This window comes from Salvelinus fontinalis, chromosome 4 (genome assembly GCF_029448725.1).
Source record: "Salvelinus fontinalis isolate EN_2023a chromosome 4, ASM2944872v1, whole genome shotgun sequence".
Lineage (NCBI taxonomy): Eukaryota > Metazoa > Chordata > Actinopteri > Salmoniformes > Salmonidae > Salvelinus > Salvelinus fontinalis.
The window spans coordinates 16637081-16657809 of record NC_074668.1 but is presented as its reverse complement, the minus strand read 5'-3'; the positions used below and the strand labels follow the sequence as shown (position 1 = coordinate 16657809).

The window sequence follows — 20729 nt, the reverse complement described above, 5'->3', positions numbered from 1 at the left end:
TTAATATATAAATACCTATCTGCACTATACAACTTCTCCTGAAGAAAAGCATGGCTTGATTCCTGAAGAAAGACACTCACTTTAGTGAAGTAAAGTTTAGAATAAATATGGTTAACATGACTCAACAATTGTTAATGTTTTACAGCAGAAATATCTTACACAGACATGTTTTACATTGAAATAACCTTTTCAACAACCTGTATTTCACATAGTGCAACCAGTTTCAAAAACACTTTTTAAAAGGAGGGCGAGGACAGTACTTTCATAGGAGTATGTTGCACATTTCCTGGATTTCCTTTTCTTCGAATAAAAAGATAGCAAGATCTCATGACATCATTTAAAAGTGAGGAATGACCTCATCAAACACAACAGAGTGTGTGAGATATCGTCCATTCTCTCTTGGACACTGAACATTTGTCTCACTACAGCTCCATTTCCAAACCTCATTTCTAATCTGCATCAGGCTGTTGAAACAATTGATTGAAAGAATTTATGGGTAACATTTAGTCAGACACCACTGAGGACATTGACCACTGATTTGTCAGAGGAGCCACAGTCAGAGGCTCTTGAGAATTAAATATATTGCAGTCACAACAGACAAAATTGAGGTAAGATCTTCCCATACTATAGTCTAATAGTTATTTCAATTTGTCAATGAAATTGATGGCATTCATAACTGGGGGAAATGCCTGTACATGTAGGTTGTGCCCCTTAATATTACTATACACAAACAAATAGATCACAGATTTCGGTTCATTGGTCGATATAAGATAGCGAAGCAATATAAAACCATACAGAACCTTGTTTAGTGGCCCATATAATCCCCATAACATCATCAGAAAGGTGTTTTTCTGTTAACTAGTGATTAATGCCGTGAGGTGTTGGGATGCATTATACCTTCAACTAGAAATTACCACAACCAGAGCCGCATCTCTGGCTGACCACAACCAGAGCCGCATCTCTGGCTGACCACAACCAGAGCCGCATCTCTGGCTGACCACAACCAGAGCCGCATCTCTGGCTGACCACAACCAGAGCCGCATCTCTGGCTGACCACAACCAGAGCCGCATCTCTGGCTGACCACAACCAGAGCCGCATCTCTGGCTGACCACAACCAGAGCCGCATCTCTGGCTGACCACAACCAGAGCCGCATCTCTGGCTGACCACAACCAGAGCCGCATCTCTGGCTGACCACAACCAGAGCCGCATCTCTGGCTGACCACAACCAGAGCCGCATCTCTGGCTGACCACAACCAGAGCCGTATCTATGGCTGACAACAACCACGCAGTGCACATGTACACCCCTCATGAAAAAGTTCTGCATAAAATACAGAATCAACAAACAGGCTATTGCTTTTTATCAGCCTGTTTATCTTTCACTTCATTAAAATCAAGACCCTAAACTGCCTCGTCTCCCACCACCAAGTCACTAACAACTGCCCCACATAGTCTATTTTTATTTGACCCTGTTAATGCAACATTTTGCATGATATTTTGCAGGGTTTTCTGTGCAAGAGAGGGTCTGAAGGAGGGTAGATGGATACAAAAGAAATGCTTTCAGTTTCAGGTGATCAACCAACCCATGACATCATGTTGTAGTATGGTTTGCTCCCTGTGTAACCCCTTTCCATGTGGCTGTAAGGTCTACAGACAAGGGAGCATCCTTACAGGGTTGGCATGCACAGCCAGTGACAAATGACACCAAACTTTCCTGGTTTGGTTGGTTGGTTGGTTTGTTCAGTGGCGGATACGGTAGAGGGAGCATTGAAATTGAATTGTCTCTAAGCAGGCTCAAGTCCTTATAAATACCTTGTCCTGTGTGTTTATGGCTTGATTCCATTTCGAAGAGACATGGTCAGTCACAAACGCGATCAAACGCCACACTTAGACATATGAGGTGGGGACATACGAGGCACTCAGCATTTTTCAGAGGTGTAGTGAGAGTTATTCAGTGAAATCCTAGTGTATAGAGAAATGTTTGTGATTGACTTCACTGTAACAGATTTGTTTGGGAAGGTCACAATCATCGACATGCAATGCAGAAAAAACAACAGTTGTCTGCTGTAGTTATAGGACCCAGATATTTCACAGCAAATCATATAAAACATTCAAGAGCCACTAATTCATTATCAAAAGCAACCAACAAACAAAAAAAGACTCCGGAACCACGACATAACCACGGCATCGTTTGTCTGTATCAAACAACCTCATGATCAGTGAAAGTATTGACATGACAGACAGGCATCACTTTGGGTTACAAATGCATTGCTGTGTAACATGAGTTCTAATTTCAATACATTAGAGAACAGAGATACAAGGTCTAATGCTTTTGTCAGGTGACTGTATATGGGGAGAGAAAGAGACAGATCGTCAGGATTTAATTCCTTAATTAATCCATGAGAGCCAATATAAATATGACACAGGTGACCACCTCTCCGTGGTTAGAACTTGTTGTTGAACATGAGGCAGTGATTTGTTGTCTCTTTATAAAAAGGTGCTTTCGTCATGTTCAACAAGGCTATTAAGACTCATCGAATGACAGCTGAAAGTTGCATGGGTAATATTGTATTCCAATAGATAGGAAACTTTGTTCTATGGTTTTGCTCCAGTGAGAAGTCTATCACGTGTCTAATGGCTTGCATTGCATCTATATTGCTTTCCAGTAAAATTGACGTGGGAGTGCTAGATCCAAGTATCGTTCTATTAAGCCTGAGAAGAAATGGTAAGATATGGAGCCATTTTAGTTTGGCAATGTGTTAGGTAACACATTCTTCTCCTCCTTGTTATGATTATTAGCATGGGGTTAAAGTTAAGAGAGTAGAAAGTGACTGTTCCAAATGTGTTGCTCCCACAGCACTTGTTTCTTTAGCTACTTGTCTGTTTGAAGAAAAAAAATCTAACGTAGTCAATGACTACAACTGGTCAGAAAATTGGTTACCGTGGTTACACAGGCAGCAAATGGGCTTGAGAGCCCTTGGGGTGGGTAGCTTCCAGAATCCAGACTGATTGGGATAAGAGAGGGTGGAGCTCTTCTGGTTTCCTAGGCTACGATAAAGGTAAGGGGGGGGGTATCTTATGTGTTTTGCCTTCCGCTTTGGTAAAGCTCCACTGACTTAACGGACTCCCACCTCTAGCCTGGGTAAGGAGGACCCTCTTCAGCCGTTCTCCCTTTAGTTTTGCTGTCAGCAGGCCACGAGCAGGGGGGAGTTTATTTTATGAGAGCTCAAAACCTGTGTTCATACTGATGGCGTAGCGGAGCTTGTCACGCAGGATGCTCTTCTTGCTGTAGTTAGGCAGCTTGAGCAGGTTGAAGCAGGTGGACGAGGTGGGGAGGCGACCGCCTGGTTCCTTCTTCCGGATGGTGAAGAAACCCCGGAGGACGCTGCCTAGGGTGTCCCCAGTGTCCTAGAGAGAGACAGGCGACAGGAGCACACATAAACACACAGTGACCCCAAAGTACTCCCAAGGGACTGACTTCCCAGAGCTATTTTCTTCTTCAACAAAAAGGTAAAAGTTCAATGGAGAGTAGCAGGGGTGCTGGTGTCGGTGTGCTGTCGTAGAGCTGGGACCATAAACCAAAAATGATTGACACCGACCATACTGATCACTTATAGCAGGCATTTTGCGGATATCGTTCATCACGATTAGTAGCCTATGCTACAGAAATGTAAAGTTTGAAATTAAATAAGTTCGCTAATATGGTTTACTGTTACAATTGATGGCTACAACTTTTTAAATGTTAAACTGTGGTGCACATTGTTATAAACTTACAGTTATCGCATCAAATCAGGCAAATTATCATGGTATGGATTTTTTCCCATATCACTGAGCTCCATGTATAAACATCTGACTTTTGACTTATCAGTGTTCTCACCTGATCGTCAGACACCTCCACACAGCGGATGGAGAAAGGGGGCTTGAGGTAGGCAAAACCTAGGAGGGGGGGTCTTGAACAACTGGTGACAAACTGTAAATCAAGAACAACAATGGATGATCACATAACAGTTACAAGTCTCAAACTGGCGCCCCGCAAGTCGATTTAATGCAGCTAAATGAATGAATGGTAAAATAGCATTTTTGTAACATTTGGGGCTGGTTATTACCTTGAGGAACATGGCTCTTTCCTCAGAGGAGAAGTCACTGGACAGGATGTCCCACAGCCAGATGATGACCCGATGGCTGCTGTGGAAACCTCCATAGTAAACTGTGTGTTTCCTGACAACAGGAGAGAGACAGACAGAAAGAGAGACAGAGTGATGGAAAGAGATATAGAGAGAGAGACCATGTCAGCGAGCACCTTCACCTTGGCTTCATCACCTTCTTACAAAGTCAGCGAAACAATCAAATGAGAGATTCACACCATTTGAACACCGTGGATTTCAGGATTTCCCTAAAATGTTTGAGAATTGCCACGTTGAAGAGCTGTCGAGTGACAACAGTAGTGACATGTGGAGGGGCTGGTTGGGGTGAAAGGGGTCGAAGGTTACGCACTTGAGGTCGTCCAGGTCGATCTCGGCGTTGTCCCCGGAGACGAGGCGCTGGACCTCGGGGGTGGAGAACATGTGCAGCCACTCGGGGTTGATGATGCTGCGGTATCCTCGGATAAAAGCTGCCGTCTGCTCCTTGATCTGCGTGTGCATGCGGAAGTGCGCCATCAGGTGGATGTAGCTGATCCTGCAGCACAGAGAAGGTCAAAGGTGAGGTTACATCAGACTCAGAACACCATGGCAGAGTTTCTAAACCCAGAGGAGCAAACATCAGGTGCACAATTAAGCGCATCCTGTCGGGCTGTATCACCGCCTGGTACGGCAACTGCACCGCCCACAACCGCAGGGCTCTCCAGAGGGTAGTGCGGTCTGCACAACGCATCATGTGCACAACACAATGCCAAAAAAATGATCAAAGACAACAACCTCCCAAGCCACTGCCTGTTCATCCCGCTAACATCCAGAAGGCGAGGTCAGTACAGGTGCATCAAAGCTGGGACAGAGACTGAAAAACAGCTTCTATCTCAAGGCCATCAGACTGTTAAACAGCCATCACTAGCACAAAGAGGCTGCTGCCTACATACAGACTTGAAATCATTGGCCACTTTAATAAATGGATCACTAGTCACTTTAATAATGTTTACATGTCTTGCATTACTCATCTCATATGTACTGTATTTTATACCATCCATTGAATCTTCCCTTTGCCACTCTGTCATTGCTTATCCGTATATTTATATATTCTTATTCCATTCCTTTACTTAAATTTGTGGGTATTAGGTGGTTGTTGTGGAATTGTTAGATTACTTGTTAGAATTGCTGCACTGTCTGAACTAGAAGCACACGCATTTCACTACACTCGCAATAACATCTGCTAACCATTTGATTTGATCTCAAGACTTCCGGGAACGCTTGTGAAGCAGACCAGGGTTTAAGAAGTCAATGAGAAAAGGGAAAAATTCTTCCTTGGTTGTTAATTTTCTGAAACTCTAAAGGCACAACCTAGATTTGAGCCGATGTCTTAAGTAGCTGAACATGTTATTACTCCAACCTTGTGAAAGTGACACTGACACGTTTTCATTTGTCAAAAACAACTTTATAGCAAAGGAGTGCCTTTGATTTGACGACCTGCACATGCGCAGTTCAGTGAGAGAGGACTGTTAGACCCGATGACGTGTTTCTATGCATGAGCCTTGCTAGCCAACGTCGCCATGACATCAGCTACAAGCGTGATCAGGATTTCTATTGCAGAAGCAGTTTCCATCTTCTTACTGTACCGTCTTTGACCATGGGCCTGTCTAGAAACAAACCCCTAGCCCTTCCCTCCTGAGCACTTGTGAAATCAACTCAAACTATTTGTCACATGCGCCGAATACAACAAGTGTAGACTTTACCGTGAAATGCTTACTTACAAGCCCTTAACCAACAATGCAGTTCAAGAAGAGTTGAGAAAATATTTACCAAGTAGACTAAAATAAGAAGTAATAATAAAAAAGAAAGTGAAGATATGAATGGATTTGATAGGTATAATGAGCAATGCATGTACATCTATTATGCCCTGGCTTGGTAGGACATTCACCTTATTGCTTATACCTATCAGATCCTTTTAGATCTCCACAAGTGTCTGGGGGGAGGGGGACAATAAATACATATTGTATTAGACAAACAATGGTGTGAACATCAAGTGGCATTAACAACTAACATCTGTAAGTTTGGTTCTACAGTATATCAGTGGTTCTCAAACCTCTCCTCTGGGACCGCTAGATGTTTCACAATTTCATTGTAGCTCTGAACCAGCTCACCTGATTCACCTAGTCAAGGGTTTGATGATTAGTTGACAAGCTGAAATCAGGTGTGCTAGCTGTGGAATAGATCAAATACATGGAAAGGGTGGGGGTCCCCGAGAGGTTTGAGAACCACTAGATGCTGGATCTGCATCTTACTCACTTGTTTTCGTTGGTGACTTGCATTGTCTTTCCTCCAGGAATCAGCTCGTGACAGACCAGCTGCCAGGAAACATGAAGAGAGTATTAAGAGATTAAAAGAGCAGTTCTGTTTTCCTGCAGAGAAAAAATATAGTTTCTACCTGTCCCATAACGTCCTCGTCATACGATAGTGTCAGTCCCAAATCACCAACATCCCCGTCATAGCGCTGGAAAAGAACAAAACCAAGATCAAACACCTATTTTGAGTCAACTTCCACAACTTGAAGTCAAATTGATCACAAAAAGTAGCGACAAAACAAAACAAACGTCTCAAATCAAAAGAGCGCAATTATAACCATAAACCGGGGTCGTGTTCAACAGGCACCAAGCGGGAGAAAACGGACTGAAACAGGGAGGGACCACCTGGACTTATCCAATCAGAAACGCTAATTTTCAGCTGCAATTTTTTTTTTTTTAACAACGCTTTCATAATAAACACGGTTTATGCTGTAATACACATGATACCAGGGAATGTATGACTATGGTAGTTGGGTCGGGGACCTTTCTGACCTTGATGGAGGTGAGGTTCTTGTAGAACTCAGAATCCAGGGAGGGCAGCTCGTCGATGGAGCTGTAGAAGGTGCTGTGGTGGTGACCCATCACCTGGCTGAGGAAGAAGGAGGCGAAGGGTACGTCCACCACGATGCCCTGAAAAACACACACACACACACGTTGATCTCATGGACTATCAGGCATTGCATCCATAGCTCCAGCTATGAACCGTGGTTACATTTCTCCAGACCCATCCCTCAGTTTTATAGGGGGGAAAGTGGTGGGCAGGGCTTGTGGCTTTAAAAGGAGTCATTCTTGTAAATATATGTCAATTTCACATGACTAACATCCTCTGTGAGTGCAGACACACCTCATACATTGCTTTGCCAAGCATCTTCCCCACAAACTCAAAAAGCTGCAGGTGGTTCTCATGGATGTAGGATGTAGGGGAGGGGTACAACCTCTCGTTGCCACTGGTGGTCTATGGGGGAAAATACATCATCATCAGCAGCAGCATGGTCGACAGAAAATGGCTAAAAGCACCTTGTGAGAGTGAATCTTTCAAAATTATTCAAAAGTATTTGAAACGAGGTCTGGAGAGCAAACCTTAAAGAGGTTGAGTGCCGGGTTGAAGACTTTCTTGATGATCTCTTCCAGGAACTCCTTGAAGACGCCGTCCTGGTCGATTCCGGCCTCGTCCACACCAAGGTCGTTGACAAACTTCACACGGATCACACCTTTGATGGAGTTGACAGGCAACCGGCGGAGTTGGTCATAACCATCCTGAAGAGTGTTCAGGCACAAAGAGTTTGGGTGATCAGTTTGGGCTGAAGTCACAGCCACCATACCTGACCATACCTGACAACTAGACTCTGTCTCAATCTGTACACTTGAATACAGAATTCATCCTAAGTGGTATTCGAGTGTGGGGGAAAACATGCAACAGATCGGTACATCAATTTCATACCTCTAACATCCGTGAGCGGCGAATGGTGATATGGGTGACATGCGGAGACGCGGAGCTTGTCTCCACCAATCCCAAGGTTTCCTTCTCCTTGGTAATAATGTTCCGGAACAGCAGGACCCTCTAAAGTGGGTAGGACAAGATTACAAATGGGGGTGAGACACCATGTACATATTGATAAGGACACGGTACAGTGAAACTACAACTACAGATGCCCCAGAGGGACAATGTTCTTTCTGTGCAGACTCACGTTTTTGTGGGGAATGACGTGTGGTATGTACTGCAGTAACAGCTGAGCTCTCCTCTTGCCCTTCTCCAGCTCTTGGAACAAAAGGCTCGGCTTCAGATCCCTGGACATAAGGAGTGAAAGAGTGTGTGTGTGTGCCTTTTTCCAACATCACAATTGTCTCCTACAGATCACATCTGGAACAAATACATAAGTCAAATACTTTTAGATGGGCCCAATATTTCCCCGGTGTACAGGGTGGACAAAGTTGGCGCTTTTGGCACTAACATTCCATTGGTTCCATTATGGTGGGCAAGCTTCATCAAGCGCACCTCAAGCTTTGAGAGTATTTGACTGCTACTGATCACTAGGATCACCTTATAAGGATTTGGGAAGTGCAGAACAACAAATATGGGAAGTATTGGGGATTAGGATCAGTATGTTTCCGGAGGGGCACTTACTTGCGCAGCCAGTTGTCATCAGGGGAGAACCTCCTCCTGCAGTCCCGCTCATAGAGCACCATCAGCCAGCCGTGAACACTGTGGAACAGGTCCAGCTTCTCCCCCTTGGCATTCTCTGTCACAACAACACACTAAATTAATGCACCCACTCACTAACCCTATCCCCAAACTATTTCTCATGGTGCCGGAACCAGGCATTGGCAATTCTGTCACTGTCAATCAGCTTGACCTTTGAGTTTGACAAGAGTTCCAACAGGGGTAAGAGGCGACTCACCTAAGATGCCGTCCCAGACCATCTTGTACACAAACGTGTTGAGAAACGAGGAGATGGTGACGAGCTCCTCCGTCTTAAATGAGATCTGCTCCTCGTAAACCTCGATGTCATCCAGGATCCTGTGGAAGACATACAGTATAACGTATCAGTAACTACAGACATCCAGGATCCTGTGGAAGACATACAGTATAACGTGTCAGTAACTACAGACATCCAGGATCCTGTGGAAGACATACAGTATAACGTGTCAGTAACTACAGACATCCAGGATCCTGTGGAAGACATACAGTATAACGTGTCAGTAACTACAGACATCCAGTGGGTCTGGGATACTGCATTTATGTACAGTTTTCCAGACACAGATTAGTATTGAAAGTGCTTCTTAGTCCAGGACTAGATGTAATCTATATGTAGGAAACCCTCCCATACTGGATGTGTCTATCACGTGTCTGTTATATGGTAGCAATTCATGGAGCTCACGTGATGAGGTGTCTGGAGCAGTCACAGAACAACATGAGCATGGCCAGCAGCTGCTTAGACTCCTCTGTGTCGTTGTTCAGGCACTCCATGAACAGCTTGAGGCCTCCCTGGGGGCCTAGCTCGCAGATGAAGGCCCACAGCTTAGGCAGAAGGTCATCCAGGTAGGTTAGGCCTGAGGGCGACACCGCCGGACACAACATGAGAGAACATACATTGTGTGTGTGTGTGTGCCTCAAATCGCAGGGACTCACCAGTGAGGATTTGCAGTCGTATCTGAGTGAGCGTGGTGAGGGCTGTCTGGTACAGCACACAGATACTGCACACCTTCTGCACCTCAGCAGAGTCCACTCGTCTCCCGCCGACCGGCTTCAAGATGTTGCGCACCGAGGCAGACTTCTGAAACGCCCGCTTAAAGAGGCCTAAGAGAAACCCACATGTCAATCAGAAACCACTCTGACAAGGTTACTTCATTGATAAGGTTTAGTTCATTGTTTTAAAACACAACCTTTAATACAGTGTCTGGATTGATCGACAAAACCCCAGGTAAGTGGTGGAAAAAACTGATAATAGTGTCAAAATAATTAACCCTTGAAATTGATTGATTAAGTGACTGGGAGGAAAACAACAAACTGAAACCAAATTCGACTTACTCTTGACTGGCAGGTTGTTCTGCGACGTGGTAGGCTGTGGTGGAGGCGTGGGCTCTTGGGTCTCAAGCTTTTTGCTGAGGACGTCACTGAAGAGAGTCCGGATCACAGGCATGCCCCACAGGTACTGCAGCTGCTTGGTGACCAGTGGCATCGACTCATTCAGACTGAAGAGGGGGACAGGGTGAGGGAGTTAAGATCCACTTTAAATCCATGACATTCAATGGTTGAGATCCCATTTCATAGCCCGGTCCCATATCTTTTTGTGCCGTTTTGCTCCTATGGTCATTGTCATGAGTTTGGCATGACAATAGGAGTCGACAAGAGAGCAGAAACATATCTGGGATCAGGGTACACCTTTCAGGTTCTGAGGATGTCCCACTGACCCGTAGTCTACAGTTTGGGAAAACCAGCCTAGGACCGGGTGCCAGTGAGTGAGGTTGGATTTCTTCTGGGACACGTATCTCTGGCAGTAGGACAGCATGTCCGTCAGGTCTTTAACAAAGTGGTTGGCCTCCTCCTCCAGGACTTTCTCGTTGAGGTAGCCCAGGTGAATCAGGTTACCTACAGTACAACAGGATGAAACAGAGGCCCCACAGAGCAGCAACCACAAAGAGCTGATTCAGTTTCACAGAGAAAAACAAGAGTGATGCAAAAAAACTCAAACTTGTACACTCACACAAACAGTAGCCCATAGCACATTTCCCAAAATCGGTCCTGCCCCCCCCCCCCCCCCCCCTCTGGGCGCAGGTTTTGTTTTTCCCCTTGCACTACACAGCTGATTCAAATAACCAACTCATCATGAAGCTTTGATTATTTGAGTCAGCTGTGTAGTGCTAGGACAAAAAACAAAACGTGCACCAGGGAGGGCCCCAGGACCGAGTTTGGGAAACCCTTCCCTATAGAAGAGAATTAAAAACTATTGCCATAGAATAGCTATGTGAGGCAGCGTAAAGGACCGTACCCAGCAAGCACAGTGTGTGGCTCCCCTCCAGGCAGACACAGATGTCAACACACTGCTCCTCGCGGCTCAGGAACAGGGTGAACTTCCTCAGCAGGTCGTGGGTCTGTATGGTGGCCATGCACTGCACAGACAAGCGCACACTCAGAGGCTCTCTCAATGTACAAGTTATGATGTCTACACAATAAAGGGTGCGTCTGAAATGGCACCCTATACCGTATGTAATGCACTACTTTCGAGCACCCTATTCCCTACATACAGTGCACTAGGTAGAGAATAGGGTGCCATTTCTTCATGTGAGTGTCTACCTCTGGGGTGATGGTGTTGATGTGGGAGACGACAGCTGGGACAGACATGATGTGGATGAGAAGAGACCTCAGCAGGTTGTCAGAGAAGTGAGCAGCAATGACAGGTCTATAAAATAAAGACAAGTTACACTAACTTACACTAACACTAAACACAAAGCTTCTTTGGCTCCGAGCATTCTAAAACGGTAACCAAGCAGATCATACACTATGATAAGATAGGACTTAATTCTCCATGAAGCTAAAACAGGAATATTTTCTTACTACAAACCCTGTTACTGAGAGCTAGCTGAACCCTGGGAATCTACTGCAATAGGTCTGCTCCAGGCTCTAGTGATGCAGAGACAATTGATCCATTGTGGTTAAATGGGGATTAGAGCACTCCCAACAACCACTCACCTTAATGCCAACGTGAATACTGCTGTGAGTGTGCCCTTGGTAAGAGAGGGTCTGGAGCGTGCCAATCCGTTGGTGAGTAGTATCTACCAGGGAATCCAAAGGTGACAGGTCACACATTTTATTTTTTATTTATATTGCATAAACAACCAATACACGTCAACAACCAGGGTTGGGGTCAATTCCATTTCAGTTCCAGTCAATTCAAAAAGTAAGACAAAATTCTAATTCTTCCTAATTGAAAAGCATTAAAGAGAATATGAATTAGAATGTGTACTTCCTTAATTGACTGGAATTTAAATTGAATTGACCACAACCCTGTTAACATCATAATAATCGTTCTAAAAGGCCTGGGGAAAAGATGGAAGATGCCACGTGTGTAACTGTACCTGCAGTATTGAATAAAATCCCTTTTGATTGAGATGCCCCATGATGTTCTCACAGATCCGGGTCAACGCTGGTCTGAGGGCCTCTCCTAGAACAGAGGAGGGGAAAAAATGTGGATTCCACTTTGTGTCTTTTTTTCTTTCAATATCAAGACACTTGTGATAATAGAGGATGTGTGTGCACTGCAGCAGTGGTTTGACCTGAGACTGACCTTTCCCTCTCACTATCTTCCAGGTTGACGTGTCTGTGAAGGTCACCAGCATGGTAAGGTACAAAGTCACCAGCTTATTGTCCTGCAGGATGTCAGGCTACAGGAGAAGGAAGGGAGAGGTAAAGTTACAATTTTGACATTTCAATATTTAAAATTATACACCTGTTATTTTATAGAAGGTTATTATCCTAAGTATTAATATTTACCTTTAATTTTTTCAGAAAATTACAGGAGACCCACAGAACATCTTTGATCTGCTTTATCCATGGGATGGTGAGGTCTTTGAAAAGGGCCAGTGACACATACCAAACCTGATAACCAAGAACACAGTCACAGAGTAAATCACACTCTGGGTTCATAAAAAATCTGTAATCACTGATGATCAATAATAATCATCCTCACTTTGGGCTCATTTTCAACCTCCATGCTACCAAGAATGGAGCGACAAAGCTTCTCAAACCTCTGCGTAGAAAAAAACATCATAGTTCGTTAGTTAAATGTAGACTAAGCAATCTTCAGTAATCTCAAGTACTATATTGATACATAATCATTGAAATGCCTTTCAGTTCGTAAGTAAATAAAAGACATCCTCCAGTAAGAGACAATTAAAACATTCAAATCAGTTATAACAATGTACAAAACATTATTCCAAATCAGTTAACAATGTACAAAACATATTTTTATATATTATCAGTGAGGGTAAAGTGTAGGGGTTAAAGAAACTCACCAGCTTATCCTCTTGACAAAAAATGAATAACAACTTCCGAGCAATTTTAAAAATTGATAGTGCATTTCTTTTTGTTGTTCCGACATCTTGAAAGAAGTCATCAACCTCTTTCCTGGTCAGAAAGAGAGAGAATTCACACATTGAGTCTCACGAAAGATTATATGTCCTCCTAAAGCATAATGGCAAGTATTGCTTGTAAAGCTAACCTTATTTGCTTCTGGAGTTTGCAGCGACAGAGGAATCTCCTGACCAGCGCTTGAATCAGAGTGGCTGCTCTCTCCCTCTCTTTGTACCCCTTCCTCTCCTCACGTGCCTGCCTGGCTTTGTCCAGGAACTCAGACTTGGAACTCTGAGTTGCACTAAACATTGTGCACCCCTAAGATCAGGCAAAATTGACAGATTTAGTTGCTGCAGAAACACAATAGTGATGAATATTCAAGGACAAATTCACTTATCAGTATTCTCTGTGGGAAAAGGGGAAGGGGGGGAAAACAATAACATGACTTAGATCTAGCCGTACACTGCAATAGAATAAGAATACATTCAAATGAATGTAATGACATCACACACAGAAAACAATAGCACAAAAACAGGACATGGTGTGTTATACCTGTGTATTTTCTCTGGTGATCTTGGCTTGACCTTTGCAACTATGCGCTATGTTTCTGCAGTCATTTGAACATCCTCGAAATCCAAGTTTCCAGAAACCCTTCGAGAGCTATAGCTGCGCTTTGGTTAGCCCAGCAAAAGCGGATCAATTTGTCATCTCTATGAAAATAACACATAAAGAACATATGTAACGAATTAACCCATCATTACACCTTTGAGACCATTTAAGCTAGCTAGCCAGCCAACGTTAGCCAAATTGTGGATGGTCTGTCTGGTCTCAAACAATGACACGTTCCTAATTTAGTTACAGTAGAAAGCTAGCAAGCTAACAACATAAACATTTTAATCCATGACAAACTAACATTGTGGTACAAATCAAGAGTAACAGTTAGCTATACTAGCTAGATAACGACTAGACCCGACAAATAACTCGCTAGCTTGTTGTAGCCAACAATCTACTGTATTATGGTTTACGTTAGCTAGCCGCTGATTAGCATAGCAGGCTAACGTTAGCTAGCTACTTCGTCACCACCAATTGACTTAGCTACTTGTCAACGCTTTTTACGAACGTGAAAAGCTAGGTAAAACACTACTCAACAAGAACTTGCCGTTCACTGTCAATGACACCCCCATAAAGTAGAGACCTTAGGCTGTTTCAAAATGTAAACAATAACAAGAGATCCGTGATTGCAGCCATTAATCCTTGCACTTTCGCACTGAAAACATTCCAAGTGGGGTGTATTTTTCTGAGAGTAAACAATTTACATGATCTTTTCCATATTGATACACTGTATGTACACTGAAATTATGTTTGTAAGAATTATTATTTTGTCTAAACTGGATCTATTCAATTGAAGCGTTTGATCCAATTCATAGAACTATGGATATGAATTTAAATCTAAAGAAAATGGGGGAGCTATTATTGGTTACTCATTTCCGGGGTGGAAGCTAATTAATGACGTATGGCCACAGATAGTTATGAATGGGCTTGTTCGATATTTACAGCCGACAGTGCAGGCGACTGCCGACTGACTGATCTAAAAATCACCTTGCATCTTAAATAACGAGTCAGTATTATTTGTAGATCAGTCAGTCTGTCGCAGATTACCCCTGATAAATCACGGTTTGGTGCTCTTGAACACGGCCAATCGCATTGGCATGGCCCAATTCCAAATGGATCCATACACCCTGCACCCACTTGTGGCGATCTGAGATTTGACAGGTGCACCCAATATGGTAATACCTCAACCTTATCCTCTGATACACTATGCTGTGTTGTCATGTATTGCTGCCTTGCTATCTTAGGTCTCGCTTTAGATAGTGTTGTCTCCCTTGTTGTGATGTGTGTTTTGTCCTATATTTATATTTTATTTATTTTTTAATCCCAGCCCCTGTCCCTGCAGGAGACTTTTTGGTAGGCCATCAACGTAAATAAGAATGTGTTCTTAACTGACTTGCCTAATTAAATAAAGGTTAAATACAAATAAATAAAATACAACAAAAAAATCTGTCAGCTCTCCACAAGTGCATAGGGTCCAGGAGTCCATTTGGGATTGGACCGTTGACTGTCCAACATGCTCTTTTCTTGATTAACGCCCTATAAAGAATGAACTTGTTCGACATTGCAGTCTGACTGATCTACAAAGATAAAAAATAACTACTCATTATAACTAGTCAGTCGGTCACAATTTACATACTCCAACCAGAAGCCATGGATTACAGGCAACATCCGCACTGAGCTAAAGGGTAGAGCTGCCGCTTTCAAGGAGCGGGACTCTAACCTGGAAGCTTATAAGAAATCCCGCTATGCCCTCCAACAAACCATCAAACAGGCAAAGCGTCAATACAGGACTAAGATCGAATATTACTACACCGGCTCCGACACTCGTCAGATGTGGCAGGGCTTGCAAACTATTACAGACTACAAAGGGAAGCACAGCCGCGAGCTGCCCAGTGACACGAGCCTACCAGACAAGCTAAATTACTTCTATGCTCGCTTCAAGGCAAGTAACACTGAAACATGCATGAGAGAATCAGCTGTTCCGGACGACTGTGTGATCACGCTCTCCGCAGCCGATGTGAGTAAGACCTTTAAACAGGTCAGCATTCACAAGGCCACAGTGCCAGATGGATTACCAGGACGTGTACTCCGAGCATGCGCTGACCAACTGGCAAGTGTCTTCACTGACATTGTAACACCAACATGTTTCAAGCAGACCACCATAGTCCCTGTGCCCAAGAACACTAAGGTGACCTGCCTAAATGATTACCAACCCCAAGCACTCACGTCTGTAGCCATGAAGTGCTTTGAAAGGCTGGTCATGGCTCACAACACCATTATCCCAGAAACCCTAGACCAATTTGCATACCACCCCAACAGATCCACAGATGATGCAATCTCTATTGCACTCCACACTGCCTGTTCCCACCTGGACAAAAGGAACACCTATGTGAGAATGCTATTCATTGACTACAGCTCAGCGTTCAACACCATAGTTCCCTCAAAGCTCATCACTAAGCTAAGAACCCTGGGACTAAACACCTCCCTCTGCAACTGGATCCTGGACTTCCTGACGGGCCGCCCCCAGGTGGTAAGGGTAGGTAACAACACATCCGCCACGCTGATCCTCAACACGGGGGACCCTCAGGGGTGCGTGCTCAGCTGACCTGTACTCCCTGTTCACTCATGACTGCATGGCCAGGCACGACTTCAACACCATCATTAAGTTTGCCGATGAAACAACAGTGGTAGGCCTGATCACCGACAACGATGAGACAGCCTATAGGGAGGAAGTCAGAGACCTGGCCGTGTGGTGCCAGGATAACAACCTCTCCCTCAACGTGATCAAGACAATGGAGATGATTGTGGACTACAGGAAAAGGATGACCGAGCACGCCCCCATTCTCATCGACAGGGCTGTAGTGGAGCAGGTTGAGAGCTTCAAGTTCCTTGGTGTTCAAATCACCAACAAAATATCATGGTCCAAACACACCAAGACAATCGCGAAGAGGGCACGACAAAGCCTATTCCCCCTCAGGAGACTGAAAATATTTGGCATGGGTCCTCAGATCCTCAAAAAGATCTACAGCTGCATCATCGAGAGCATCCTGGCTGGTTGCATCACTGCCTGGTATGGCAACTGCTCGGCCTCCGACTGCAAGGCATTACAGAGGGTAGTGAGTACAGCCCAGTACATCACTGGGGCCAAGCTTCCTGCCATTCAGGACCTCTATACCAGGCAGTGTCAGAGGAAGGCCCTAAAAATTGTCAAAGACTCCAGCCACCCTATTCATAGACTGAGCTCTCTGCTACCGCACGGCAAGTGGTACCAGAGCACCAAGTCTAGGTCCAAAAGGCTTCTACCCTTAACAGCTTCTATCCCCAAGCCATAAGATTCCTGAACAGCTAATCAATAATCAAATGACTACCCAGACTATCTGCAAATCCCCCCTATTTTACGCAGCTGCTACTCTCTGTTTATTATCTATGCATCGTCACTTTAACTCTGCCTACATGTACAGTACATATTACCTCAATTACCTTGACTAACCAGAGCCCCAGCACATTGATTGACTCTGTACCAGTACCCCCTGTATATAGCCTCACTAGTTATTTTACTGCTGTTATTTGTTACTTTTATTTCTTATTTTTAGTTATCTATTTTTTACTCAACATTTATTTTTCTTACAACTAAATTGTTGGTTAAGGGTTTGTAAGTAAGCATTTCACTGTAAGGTCTACAGACCTGTTGTATTCGGCGCATTTGACAAAAACAATTTGATTTGAATTTACCATGATAGATTACGGTTTTGATCCTCTCGAACATGGCCAATGACCTGGTGAATATTCTACTTTGTGTTGAAGAAGTGTTTCAGTGTATTATTAAGAACAATACATTTTATAAACTTTAGAGAAAATAAGCAAAATGGGCCATTGCACCATTTTAACCAATTCCGTCAACTAATTTAGTAATGAATGATGAGACAAAATGCAGGGTAAATTAAAAGGGAAAATTATTAATTTGTTGGTGCGCACAGTCCCTACCTATAATGACGTAATCAATTGTTTGCTGGTCCGGAAGCAGGTGATTCTTGGGGCTGGTGCTCGTCGAATTCCGAAGTCTGTTGGGGGGTTCTATGGTAAATATGACTGAACAATGTTGTTTTAAAAGACACTTTCGGAATAGAAAACAATTGAATAAATCATCACTAATTGGTGAAATGTCGACGTATTTGTCCGTTTTGCCTAAGTTAGCTAGCTAACGTTTAGCCGTCTTTGGTTCAGGTCTCCTAGCTAGCTAACGTTAGCTAGCTAACCGGAACTCTTAGCAAACGTTACGTTTACTTTAGCGCAATAATGTAGGCGAGCTTACCGTTACTCCAAAGACCTTATTACTAATTTTGGACTGTACCACTAGTATGCACTCTTATGTGATACTAGGGAAACTGTGTTTCCATAACTCGGGCTGACAGGAGGATTTTTGAACAGGGCCTGTATTAACTTATCATAAACCTCGGGGCTTTGTTTTTGTTTTTTTATGCCGATGACGACGACTCTGTCAGGGTTTCAACTTACTCTCAAAATAGTAGGGTACACAAGGTGCAATTACGATTTTTTTTGTGCATCAGCACATTATCTTATGTCACTCACTCAATTAGCCATGTCAACTAACAATTTTTAGATTGGATAGCTGGCTAGACTAATTTACCAAACGTGTAGTAGTAATGGCAGAATACTGCCCGTGCTCAGGGGCCCTGACCTCCATGGGGTCCCCATTGATTTTGTTAGTCACTCTCACTCAGATCATTAACATGGCATAAGCAATGGCAAATGTGAATAATAGCAGATAATTAGCTTTAAAACTGCAAAAATTACTCTCCGCCCCATAGCAAAATGTTTATAATATAGGACATTAACTTTCTCTCTGCTGTCAAGAGGGGGGGCGAATAAAGTGTTTTGCCCACAAGGTGGGGTGCCCAACCAAATCTTGCTTAGGGCCCCCAAGATGCTAGGGCTGGCCCAGAATCAGTTACCCAACCAAGAAGGGGACCCCTACTTACCCACACGAGCCTCCTCTCCTCCTCCCATCTGATTACCAGAGTGGGCTCATGAGGCCACCTGTGGTTGGTGGTGAGGAGTTACAGTTCACAGTAAGCCATTGTTATGTAAATTCCAACTGAAAAGTACCAGTGGCCTGGCTTTGGCCGCAAGTGAGAGCGGGTCTGCCGAAGCCATGGCGCCCGGCCCGCGTAGATGAAAACAGAGAAGTCTTAAATCGAGTTAAGCAGAAAATAGACGCCTTTGCAGCCCGAAGGGAAAATGTTTTATGTCTGAACCGGTCCACGGGGGTACGAGTGTATAGCCGGCTGCATAGATTCCCTTTGGACGGTAAGATTAAACGACTCAATATCGCCATCAGCCGGCCTTTGGGCTAGTTAAGACCGAGCAGTTGGGCACTTAACAGTCCCCCGGGTAGAAAATACCTTAATCAATAAACGCTAAAGGTCATTAGCATCTATGAATGGGGTACGCCTAGTTATGCTTTAGTTAGATCACTGTAAAGGATATCATGGGCGTTTTGTAGAATATAAAGTGCTGGTTTTGTCAGTCTTTGTCTGTCTGAACTCACCAGAACAAAAGTTAACTGCCATTCGGGGTGTGTAAGTGGCAGGGCAACTAACTGGACAAGTCATAGTTGTAAGAATTGATAATCATATTGGTCCTACCTATCTAGCTAGCTAATCCTTTCCGATCCCAAATCCATAAGGGCAATTTAGAGTTAAAGGCTTGGTGTCAATGTGCGATTGAATGGACTAGTTTTCCAAAGCTGACCTGTCCATGCGGCTCATTGTCCTGTTTGCCATCTTGACACCTGACTTTGGGGTGTTTTGTGCCCCCGTCACAGGAAGAGATGTCAGGAGAGAGCGTGGTGAGCTCGGCAGTGCCGGCGGCTACAACCCGGACCACCTCCTTCAAGGGCTCCAGTCCCAGCTCCAAGTATGTGAAGCTAAACGTGGGCGGGGCGCTCTACTACACCACCATGCAGACCCTCACCAAGCAGGACACCATGCTCAAGGCCATGTTCAGCGGCAGGATGGAAGTCCTCACAGACAGTGAAGGTACTGTATCTGTCAGACCTCCATGGCACCACTCATTTCAGATACATTTGGCGGTAGTGAGAGTGAGGAGTCTTTAACACCTGTATTATTACCGCCACACCAGTGGTCATGAGTCATGAAGGCAGTCCAATTCCACGTGATCGGTTAGTCACGGTAATTAGGCTTCTCCAAGCTCTGATGCCGCTGATGGTCCTTAGTAGCCTACCAAACTTGCTAACTGCCTGGCACTCTATTGTCCCTCTAATCACTTTGACATCAATGCAAATGTATTCGAAAATCTAATTAAACACTTCATGAGAACCCATGAGCTCATATTGCGCAACATTTCTGTAGGCTATGCAATTGTACAACAAAACACAGTGATAGCCTCTACTGAAAGGAGGAGGATCCGATCAGCTTTCTATAGACTAGGACTACTATATTTATTTCTCAACTTTCCTAATATTAAGCACATTGTTTATCTTTACAACAGGAGTATAGCCTACCTGGCTGGCACGAAAATGAACCAAGGGAAAAGCGTCCTCAATTCGCTATTTATGTGCATAGATGACATGTATTTTTTCCCGTTGCCCCTGTTTTGAGACAGGTGCATGATAATGGTCCATTCTAAATCAAAACAAATTTCTTACATATTATTTAGTATATGTAAATCAAGAATAGACTGATGGGTGACAATATTAGCCTATCACTTGAGTTATATATCACAGAATAAGAAACTGCCTTTTTTTGCGACTTTTTCGAATCATAGTCCCACACCTCATGTAGTCTAGCCCATAGGCCTATATGTTTTGATAAGGTTAGTATCACATCTAAAGTGGCCAAATAACTTCTTAAAATTAAGCAGATTAATCTGCTTTACAAGGAGTGTAGAGGCTAACTGGCATACATAAGCAGCACATGAGTTTTAAGTTTGGGGAAGATCATTTTCACCATAAAAATGCATCTTTATAATAAAAGCATTACACGCAAAATCGCAGGGTGCATTAGTCACAAAG

At 43.9% G+C, this 20729-nt stretch overlaps 2 protein-coding genes across 4 annotated transcripts in view; one reads left to right on the top strand and one right to left on the bottom strand.

Moving 5' to 3' along the window:
• Nucleotides 1–80: 80 nt before the first annotated feature.
• LOC129853182 (ubiquitin-protein ligase E3B-like) lies at nucleotides 81–17683 on the bottom strand. 3 transcript variants are annotated; one of them, XM_055918937.1, is made up of 28 exons: nucleotides 17660–17683; nucleotides 13616–13773; nucleotides 13212–13381; nucleotides 13006–13117; nucleotides 12681–12740; nucleotides 12485–12589; nucleotides 12279–12375; nucleotides 12070–12155; nucleotides 11684–11766; nucleotides 11288–11393; nucleotides 10983–11103; nucleotides 10405–10582; nucleotides 10022–10185; nucleotides 9623–9790; nucleotides 9372–9543; nucleotides 8892–9010; nucleotides 8618–8732; nucleotides 8181–8280; nucleotides 7934–8053; nucleotides 7573–7749; nucleotides 7337–7447; nucleotides 6985–7122; nucleotides 6576–6641; nucleotides 6437–6495; nucleotides 4494–4676; nucleotides 4106–4217; nucleotides 3877–3969; nucleotides 81–3407 (listed from the first exon to the last, which is right to left on the bottom strand). In XM_055918937.1, the coding sequence occupies exons 3-28, from the start codon at nucleotides 13370–13372 to the stop codon at nucleotides 3216–3218; spliced, it is 3198 nt and encodes a 1065-aa protein (XP_055774912.1). In that variant the 5' UTR covers nucleotides 13373–13381; nucleotides 13616–13773; nucleotides 17660–17683; the 3' UTR covers nucleotides 81–3215. The 3 variants fall into 3 exon arrangements, with proteins under 3 accessions (XP_055774912.1, XP_055774910.1, XP_055774911.1); XM_055918935.1 differs by lacking the exon at nucleotides 17660–17683 and adding an exon at nucleotides 14213–14549; XM_055918936.1 differs by lacking the exon at nucleotides 17660–17683 and adding an exon at nucleotides 14259–14549.
• kctd10 (potassium channel tetramerization domain containing 10) overlaps nucleotides 17667–20729 on the top strand; it is a 6739-nt gene continuing 3676 nt past the window's right edge. Inside the window, exons 1-2 of the mRNA XM_055918939.1 lie at nucleotides 17667–17754; nucleotides 19521–19734. Of these exons, the coding sequence (XP_055774914.1) occupies nucleotides 17752–17754; nucleotides 19521–19734 (217 nt within the window). The 5' untranslated portion in view covers nucleotides 17667–17751. The remainder of the gene's footprint in view (nucleotides 17755–19520; nucleotides 19735–20729) is intronic.

Bases quoted from the DNA above. Each gene is read 5' to 3' on its own strand.
- LOC129853182 (XM_055918937.1), bottom strand. From the start codon at position 13,372: ATGTTTAGTGCAACTCAGAGTTCCAAGTCTGAGTTCCTGGACAAAGCC. The intron at 9,791-10,021 runs GTAAGTCGAATT...GGTTTCTCTTAG, and splicing joins GAACAACCTGCCAGTCAAGA to GCCTCTTTAAGCGGGCGTTT. The intron at 9,544-9,622 runs GTGAGTCCCTGC...TGTCGCCCTCAG, and splicing joins ACGACTGCAAATCCTCACTG to GCCTAACCTACCTGGATGAC.